We start from the raw sequence: 10,226 nt of genomic DNA on the forward strand, positions 1-10,226 counted from the left end.
AAATTTTTATTCCCAAATAAAATGTTCTATTTTGGTTTCCCATATGACAATATTCTTCCTGTCCAAATGCAAATGCTATTTTTTGAAATGCTATCACCTTAAGAGTTATAACTGATGATTTCCCATCATTTAAAAAAAAAAGAAAAAGAACTATATTGCATTGCAACTTTGGGGACAAAGACATCTAACAAAGTTCCACATTTTAAAAGAAAAAAAAAAACTTGAACATGACATTTGAATGAGATTTGTTAGCACGAAGTCTCGTGTTATTTCCTGCCAGCATTCATCACTGCAAATTATTGACCATCAAGCATGCAAACTAAAAGAAACGACTTTAAAGTTTGCCTGCGGTGGGGGGGGGGGAGGGTGTCTGCTCATGTTTGTAACCCCTGAGCTAAAACAGACACATCAGAAGACAAAACACGTGACAACGATGGATGCCTAAGAAGAGAAACAAAACAAGCACACAAACACACACAGGCACAAACATTTCCCTCTTAAGCAAAGTCTATAAACTGAGGTTACAATAAAGGCACGCAGAGCACTATAGTATAGCTTGACTCATGAATGAGTGTTGACACTGTGTGTGTGTGTGTGTGTGTGTGCGTGTGCATGTGTGTGTAAATACCTGGTAGTATGTCTTGATGTGTCTGGTGAGGACGGTCAGGTTGTGAAGACGAAGGGACACATCGTTGTTCACATTCTTGCTCAGTCTCTGATTGGTGGGGTTGGAGTCACTATGGAGACACACACACACACACCACGGGAGCGCTTAGATTGACATTTGTGGGGCTAATTAGGACAAACACTGTTACACACACACGCACACACACACACACACACACACGCACACACACACGCACACGCACACGCACACGAACACACACACACGTTCCAGGTCCAGGGAGACTATTGTGCGAGAGAAGGATTTATGTTCACACCAACTACAAGTCAGCCTGCGCCAGACTGATTTGCATGTTGAACAGGGGGTTGTGTTCACCCTGTCCTGACGTCAGTTTGATGGCGGACTGTTGCATTTGAGATGAGAGTCATTACCATCTGAGCTTCTGGGCTCGACACGGCTGAGGCCGGTTCAGTAGTACAGATCAAACTGAAGCTTCTTCTTGAAACCAACTTTAATAAAATCCTAAAGGTCTTTGGTCTACAGTTATTTGTTTCATGAAGATGGCCACCAAGAAACTCGAATCAGCCAACAAGTCAATCAGAGACGCAAAGATTTCCTGTCTAGAAAAACAGGTTACAGACCGGCTGACATCTGCTTTCAATCACTTACTCTTTAAATTACAATTTAACAGATTCACTGCGATTCATTTCTTTCTTCTTTTTTTTTTTTAAACCAACACTGTATCTGTTTACGTTCACTGTGACTCACTGTGTCACTGAGAATTTAAAGTCTGTTCAGTAATTTTACTCAAAAGAATGTTTACATTAAGCATTATACCTTCATCTCTCACTTTCCAGGCAAAAAAAAAAAAGCGACTGTTTTTACAAAATGCCATCTACAGTTTTAAATGAAAAAAAAAACAGCAGCCTGGTGGTTTTTTTTGTTGTTGTTGTTGTTTTTTTTTTTTTTAAATATAGTCGGCGTTTCCAAAATGAGGCCATAAGCCGGCCCAGTGACGGTCAAGGGGCTGTTTGCCAGTAACTTTCTCAGTGAATACAGAAAGGCAGGTGTAACTCGGCACAGTGAGCAGCCATGCGTGTAGCCACAGTTGGGAGTCATGTAGCAACAACTACAAAGCACAGCTGTTGTCACTTCACCACTATTTATGAAAGATGGCAAAGAAGAAGATTTGGCTTCTTCTTCTTTCTTTATTTTTTATGTTGTTCTTGTTTATAATTGAGGACGGAGATCTCTACAAAGACAACGTGCAAATCTGTTTCGCACAAAAACTTCTTTTTTTTACATTTAAATGGCTCCTGCAACTGCAATATCAGCTTCTTTAGTCATTTTATTTTTTTTACCAACAGTTCAACTTAACCCTCTTTAGGCGTTTTAATTATTTCAAATAATGTATACAACTGCATATTTTTAGCACAAAAGTTGTCTTGTTTTTTTTTATTCTTTTGAAACAAGAGCACTAATGTTCTGAAAGGTGTCTGACAGAATAACATGCTTCAACTAACTGACTGACATTTGAACTGCTTTTGAAATTCAATTCAGCAGTTTGTCGCGTGCTTTCATTTAATTTCATTCTTTAACTGAGATTTCATCTTGCTTAAGTGAAAACACTCAGGGGTGAAAGAAAATTTAAGCCCTTCTGATTTTTACTTTATACTTTTCCTTGCATCCATGATCTCGATGCACTTTTTCCTGAACCAGGTCACTGCGTTGCTGGAGAGTATCCCAGCTGACTTCAGGTGAAGGCACCTTGGACAGATCGCCTCTACTTTCAACTTTTAGTACGCAATGTACTGTGTTTTAGCAGTGGGCACTGCAGCCCAAACTTCAAATGTCAAGTGGAACTCATTTCTTATCACTTCCAACTAATAATTCAACTTTATTACTTACACGATTTTCACATATTTCCGCAGGTTCACTTTAACTGATACTTCCAACTTCAGTCTGCATTAATAAATTGACACTGCAGCTTCATTCAAAACTCCTTTTTTTTTTAAATTGTATTTTAAATGGCATTGGTGCTTCTTTCAGCAACTGTACTTGACAGGGTACTTAATTTCAACCACCAAAAATATTACAGATTTCTGCCACAGCTCAGTATTTTTTTTTTAAAGTCAAAAAGGATAATATGTTGACAGATTTTACAGTTGACTGGTTCTCTGACTGACTGGTTTAGCAACGGTCTCTGAGAGGCTTTCCTTTAATATTACTCGTGGCCCTTCTATCCTGACCTCCCCCCCCCTGTAACCCACTTTCCCATGAACCCCTACCAAGTCCTACTCACCCCCCTCCCGTCCCCCTCACACACACACACACACACACACACACACACACACACACACACACACACACACACACACCCTCTCGGCCCCTGCCAGTCAGCCAAGCCTACTATTCAGTGTGTGGAGAACAATAGCGTGGTATTAATTGTTTCTGAAGACAATAACTAACAGCAATAATCACATATGAACATGTGGTGATTGGGGACAGAGGACCATCTGGATGGAAGAAGATTCAAAATCCCACGTGAACACCAAAGCTGCGGGGGCATATCGGAAGGCATAAAAATAAAATGGTCAGATTTAAACGAAACCAAATATAATCCCATCGTACTTACAGCGCAGGTGTCAGTGTTTTAAACATGAGCTTAAAAATTGTGACTGACGCTTTCTATTCTGTGGATTCTCCTGAAGCCTCACGTATTAAACCTATGCTTCGTGTATATAGAGACGCAGACTCTCAACATGCTGAAAGGGAATCTAGTAAGTCTCGTCTCACCACAGCCCTCCCTGCCCATTCAAACCTGATTCCTGCTTCCTGAATTTCAGAACAGACCGACTTCAGCTTCGCTCTAAAGCGTCTGTCGATGATAAAACCCCGGGTCTTCTAAAACACCCGTGTCTTGCTGCGAGTGCTGAGCGGCACATCTGGCTGTTAACGTTTACAACCCGAAACCAGCGAGTCAGGATGTGGTCGCGCAGGAACTTACAGAGACGCACGCAGGAAACACCGGATTAACTCACGCACCGCTTATATACCCAGTCAAGACACACACACACACACACACACACAAAAAATCCACACTAATATGTTTTTCACTGACTCGTGCAATTCAAACATGAAGGCTCTCACTCCGTTTGCTGCAACTTACATATGTGTCATGATCTTGTGCAGGAAGACGCCATCCACCAGCTCCATGAACATGTTGACCCGTTCCTCCGAGCCCACGTCGTCACAGGAACCCAACGGGCCCAGTGTCCGCACCTGGAGACAGACGTGTTGAAACAAGACACGATCTCACACACCGAAATATCCAAAGCAATGATTTCTTCTTTCAACTAAATATGAAGTCCTACTGAACTTTTGCACGTCAAATTTCTAAACGCTCGTAGTTAGGCGGTGGTCATTTGTCTACTATTCTTGTTTTCAAGACTCAAAGGGTCAAAGGTCACTGTGGAACTGCTACAGAGACATTAAAGCAACTCACCCTGACGCCAAAAGGGAGACACTGTAGGTACGAACCCATCGAATAAATGACATCACTCATTCTCTCTTGTTGAATGGCGGATATGTGCGTCATAGAAACATGTTCGGGCTCTACGATGTGACTATTTTTTTTTTTTTAATCGCATATGCACCTAAAAATAGATTTAATAAGTTGGGAAAAATAATTCAGAAGCACAGCACGCGAGTCACGATGACAACCTACCGTAACCTTCGGTTTCCAACAGGACGTAATCGCGATTATTAAACATGAGCAAGAGCGTGAAGTGGAAACGTAACCTCGAGCTTGCAGGCATTGCAGATGCAATGACTGATGTTATCCCCCTCTCATGATGCTTTCTACGAAGTAAAAGGCCCGATTTTGAAAAAGGAGGTTTTCTTTTGGTTAACTAAAGGGGAGACAAGGTTAAGTCCATCCCAAGCAACACGTGAGTATTTGTCCAAATGAGTGGACGGACCAGTTCAAATGTCAAGTAGGCGGCTGTTCCCTAACACGAGGTCTGTGAGGGAAAAGAAAACGCTGCGACGGACGACGGACGATGAGTAATATCCACGCGGGTCGAGACCCAAAGAACCAGGTCGCGGCTACGAGCGGCTGAAATGAGTTTCCTCCGTGGGGTGGCCGGGCTCAGCCTCAGAGACAGGGGAAAGGAGCTCCGACAATCAGGAGGTGAACCGCCACTCCTTCGCGTCGAAAAGGAGTCAAGCCGAGGTGGTTCGGGCATCCGATCAGGATGCTTCCTCGGCGTCTCCCACTTGAAGGTGTTTTTTTGTTGTTGTTGTTTTTTCCGGGCACGCCCAACCGACAGGAGGCCCCGGGGAAGACTCAGAACACGCTGGAGGGGATTATATATATCCCATCTGGCCTGGGGACGCCTTCGGGATCCCCCAGGACAAGCTGGAAAATGGTGCAGCGGAGAGGGAAGTCTGGGCCGACTTGCTTGTCCTGCTGCCACCGCGACCCGATCCCAGATACGCGGAAGAAAATGGATGGGTGGGTGGGTTCTGGTTCTGGTTTAATATCCGCCTGCTCGTATACTTTATGTTAAACCTAAAAGAACTGCGTGGTTTCGTGACGGACCACAGAGCGCCGGGTTCGCATCCCAACATGCAGCTCCTGTGAAGGGACGACTCTCATCTCGCCGACGTTTAGGTCGAACCCAACACTCGGTACGCGCCCGTCTTGTTAGCAGCCGGCAGCTGTAAAGCTTACCAATTCCTTTAAAAAATAATACAAACTCATTATTCCTCCTCCTTGCTACCAGTGCTGCGACACAAACCGAGACACAAAACTGAACTCTGTTCCTCCGTCTCGGGAGGGAAAAGTCAGGTCGGCGCCAGTAAACATGTCAGAAAGGGTTTTGCCATCAGTTTTGCGTTAGCTCGATCCTGAACTCCTCATTGAAATGGAAACTTCTGGGAACCAGCAAAAAAAAAAAAAAAACTGAAAATGTGCCAAAACATTTTCTGGTTCGAAGGATTTGCTGCTTTCTTCTGTTATTTAGTAAACTCAAAAAAAATCTTAGTAGTTCTGGACTTTCGGTCAGACAAAGCAGGACATCTAAAATACTCGAGGAGCTCTGAGAAGTTGTAATAAGTGTATTTTTTTTTTTAAAGTATTTTAGACATTTCATTGAAGCAAATGGATGTGAACGTGTTTCTTATAGAGTGTATCAGCTTTCTTTAAAAAAAAATTGACGATCTCTTTCAGTTTGTGAAGAATTCGACCGCATTGAAGTATAGCGCTGAAATCCACAAGGCTTTATATTGTAATTGCTGTAATTAAAAAAAAAAAAAAAATAAAGAATTATATTGAATAACACAATGTTTGATGAAACCCCCCCCCCCCCCAAAAAATGTGTTATTTACACTTCAGGGTAGCTTCAAAACTCCACTGCAATGTCTGCTGCTTGGAGCCAGATCCAAATAACATAACCAGATATACTGGAGTTCAAATGACATATACAACATGTTTAATGTCTTTTTTTCAACCTTTACTTACTCAGAGGGGGTTTTTGCCCTCAGAGAACGCCCTGCTCAGGCTTAGTGACACAGCTGGAAGCTGCCCAGTACTACCCACAGTCTGATCTTTTGGCCACTGAGCAGCTCCACTGGTGCAGTTAGGAATTAAGGGCCTTGCAAAAAAGGCATGCGCTGTACTTTCATTTTCCACACTCGAATATTTCCAAAAAGCTTGTTTTGTTCACAAAATCTGGCCTGTAAACTTCTGGTCACAAAAAAAAAAAAAAAAAATCCCTTTTCCTTAAACCCGTGGATGTGCAAAACTAAGAAATACAGAGGATTTAAAAAAAAAAAAAAAAAAAAAAAAAGGGAGAGTAAATTGCTCAGGTGAAAGTTACTGTCGTGCCGCTTTGTGTAGACGTATTGTATATGTTCCTCTGTGTCTCAACAAAGACAGGAGGGGGGGGGGTGTTTGGTTGACTGGGCATGTCAACAGGATATGAGGTCATGGGGAAGCAGGAAGCACTGTGGGGTTAATAATCTATTGACTGCTTTGCTGGTCGTGGTAGGCGGCACTGGGAGCCCACATTGGACGGGAGGAAGGTTAAAATGGGTCCCAAGCAAAAACTAAATACTGGTACTGGTACTGGTACTGGTACACCCAACACGTTCGACTGAGGTATCAACACACGTCATCACACATGAGCTGTTTTCAGCTTTCTTGCAATGTTATAAAGCAGCTTTAACTCCACAGAAAAGCACAATTAAATAAATGCACGATTATTGCTGTCAGATGGATCTATTGGTTTTTTTTTATTATTATTTCTGCTTGAAGCTTTTTCTAGATGAATACAAAGAGCTGTATTGGGGTGGGGTGTGTGGGGGTGTGTGGGGGGGGTTTGTGTACATGAGAGGTAGAAGAGACAAAAAACTCCCAATGAGGTAAAATCAGCTGTAAGCCAAAGTGTTTTTCTGTTATCAAATATGAGAAGTCGGAAAGTCCCAGGTCCATCAACCAAAATATCTCAATGGGTCAATTACTTATTTTTTATTTTCTGTCAGTGAGGGGGGGAGGGAGGGAGGGGATCTGTCCATGAATACAAACCAGTTAACAGTTAATTATATATATATAAAAAACTTTAGAGAAGATTAGGAGGTCGAAGTTGGAAGTTGCTGGTCGTTCGTGCTCGTTAATTAAAGCACCTGACATGAGAGAAAGTAAAAACGGAGGTCTGCGACTCGTGGGCATCACCACCACCACCACCCCCCTCCTCCATCACCACCCTCCATCACCACCCCCCACCCCCCCTCCCCCCTCTTCGCAACTTGTGTGCGCGTGCAGCTCCCACTCACCCAAACCACCAGCGGTGACTCCATGAAAGTGGCCAGTAGCTCGGACAGAGTCACGTCCATGGTCGGTCCAACGGGGCCCCCCCTTCTTCTCCTTCTTCTTCTCCTTCTTCTACTCCTTCTTCTCCTCCCCCGACTCCACTTATCAATCACCAACCGAGCATCGAGTCACCGGTGAATCAGTCGACGTCCGCCCGCAGCGGGCTCGCGGTAGGTCTCCTCCACACGGAACAGAACAAAAGCCCCCGCGAGGCATCGATCTCCTCCTCCTCCACCACCTCCTCCTCCTCCTCCACCACCTCCTCCACGAGTCTCTCTCGCGCACCACTATTGTCTCGCGCTGCCTCCTGTTTTCGTAAACTCTTTTACAACCTAAATAAATTACAAACGAGCTCCAGGACCGTTCACGAAGCGCTCCCGGTGCTCCCCGGAGTCCGTCACGGTTGTAAATGTCCCGCCGACCCTCCGTCCGGAGGGAGAAACACTTGATCCAAACTTCGCCAGGACAGTTGATCGTGTTGCCAAGGATACACGACAGGGAACCGTAAAAGCGGTAAAAACCGCCGTAAAATAGGAAAAGTTAAAAAAACAAACAAATGAAGTAGAAAACGGTAAAAAAAAAAATAAAAAAATTAAAAATGCACGACAGAGGAAAACACGTAGTATTAAATGTGTCGTTTCCGTTTGTAGACTACATCTTAGTTCTCTCCATCAACCTGACTGTAACAGGACACGCGAAAGGGGAGGATTGATTGACAGGAGTACTGGCCAATCTGCAAATGCCAAAAAAAAACAAAACAACGCGGTTCCGCCTCTTGAAATAAATCAGCCAATTACGGTGCGGTAATTTGGGAGCGGGTTTCTCTGAGGCTGACGTCACCGCCTGACACCTTCAACCAGCAAAAGAGTTTAAACAGAGCAAGATAGTAAACGCCCAGAGGATGCGTCGTTGTGGGTTTTTTGGTGGGTTTTTTTTCCAATACAGTGAACGTAAGGTACTTACGACGGTGAAAGCAGAACGAAATGTCTTAATCAAAAGCCTATACACTTTTTGTAACTAGTACATACAGGAAGTGGTTACTTCCACAACTAATAAACTAGGAAAATTAAACTTTCAAGCGAGCATGAATGCACTTAATAACTTTACTGGCTTTTGCTCGTATGAGTTCATTGTCCTCTTTTGCACCAGATATTAAATTGTCACAGCGCTAATAGAACTTCCATTACTAACACTGTTAATATTTTATTTGTATTTAAATGATCCAGTACTCAGTCAATCAGCAGGCATATAGCAGGAACCTGATGGGGACACCTAAATGGAAAGATATTGGTTATATCTGTGCTATGAATGTCAACATTTGTACTGTGAACAGAATCCGTACCATTATGTCAGCCATAAGGTCGTTTTAGCCTCATCATCATTTTTTTTTTTTACCCTGGTGTTTTACACTTGGCTGTAATTTTTTTTTTCTAATTTCATTCAAATGAATAAAAAAACATTTTAAAAATGAAATAAAGAGACAGATAATAGGCTCATTCACCCAGCAAAGAGGTTCAACAGTGTCTGATCTTTATAATAAAACTGTTTCCGTTCAAGCCACCACACACACACACACACACACACACACACACACACACACACACACACACACACAGAGAGAGAGATTGCAGGTAAACCTCTTGCTCTGAATCTCTGATTGTTCTTCAAACAGGCTGAAAAGGAAACCAAAGGTCAGTTCAGATCAAAACACTCAAACGGCCAAATGCAAAGTAGCCTGACTGATGACATCAAATAAAAGGGCTGAATCAGCACACTGCAAATGAATGCCGAAGTTGAAACGAAGCGGAGTTTTTGGTGTTTTTCTATCACATAGCAGTGCTCTTGAACTTGGTTATAAAAGTTAAACACTTTCCTCTTGCCCAGTCTAAGTGCTTACTGAACCTTTTCGGATGCGTTTTGATGCTGATCTCAGTTCGGTCTGACCCCATTAAAACAAAACAAAAAACAGGGAGGAGAGCGGGGTTGAGTGTGGGTCAAACTGGAAATCATTTCTTTTCATTTCACACGGGGGGGACAGAAAACTGCCGGTTGTACGGTCTCTCGCGTCCAGAACCAGACCAAAACATGGAAACCAATATAAAAGTAAGTTGCAAGGACAGTGTGTATCAGCTCGAGCTATAAAATTCTCTAGGAATCACTCTGGGGGGAAAAAACACAACTTTTCTCCGTTGAGATCACTCGTGATGCATTTATAATTTGAACAACAGTACAGCCTCGTGGTGTGTTCATGTTACTACACCTCCTTAGTGGGCCATCCCTCAGCTTAGGAAGCTGCAGTAGAATCCAGTCTCTCCAAACTATTTCACACATAACCAATGTGATGCCATCCTCGGGATCTTATTATTAAAACTAGGAACATAATATTACACATATCAATATATGTCAAGTATGGGTCTTATGCTTTTCAGCTTTTGCTCCCTGTAATAATAGCACTTTACTTTCAGCCACCCTGATTGGCATTTTTTTTTTGTTTTTTGGTGCAATATATGAACATTTAAACATTTGATAAAAGTTTATAACGCACTTTATAAGCAGGTACAAATATAACTTCCCCTTGCCAGATGGTAAAATACGTAGTAATATAAAATACAGGATGTCCTCGTGAGGAGAAATTGTAGAAATGACTTTATGCTTAAAAATATGTCCACACAGCATCTTGTAACTAGAAATGCAGACACATTAAAACATGTTTTTAATGGTGTGTGT

General features: G+C 42.7%; 1 protein-coding gene across 2 annotated transcripts in view; it reads right to left on the reverse strand.

Annotated features, from left to right (window-relative positions):
• ccdc88c (coiled-coil domain containing 88C) overlaps nt 1–7,718 on the reverse strand; it is a 55,037-nt gene extending 47,319 nt beyond the window's left edge. For both annotated transcript variants that reach the window (XM_069160863.1, XM_069160864.1), the window contains exons 1-3: nt 7,463–7,718; nt 3,795–3,907; nt 629–737 (exon numbers count right to left, since the gene is read on the reverse strand). In XM_069160863.1, coding sequence (XP_069016964.1) covers nt 629–737; nt 3,795–3,907; nt 7,463–7,522 — 282 coding nt within the window. In that variant the 5' untranslated portion in view covers nt 7,523–7,718. The remainder of the gene's footprint in view (nt 1–628; nt 738–3,794; nt 3,908–7,462) is intronic.
• Nucleotides 7,719–10,226: the final 2,508 nt, after the last annotated feature.

Source organism: Embiotoca jacksoni, unplaced genomic scaffold (genome assembly GCF_022577435.1).
Source record: "Embiotoca jacksoni isolate LCO1_2020_lvr unplaced genomic scaffold, fEmbJac1.0.p SCAF_27, whole genome shotgun sequence".
Taxonomy (NCBI): Eukaryota; Metazoa; Chordata; class Actinopteri; family Embiotocidae; genus Embiotoca; species Embiotoca jacksoni.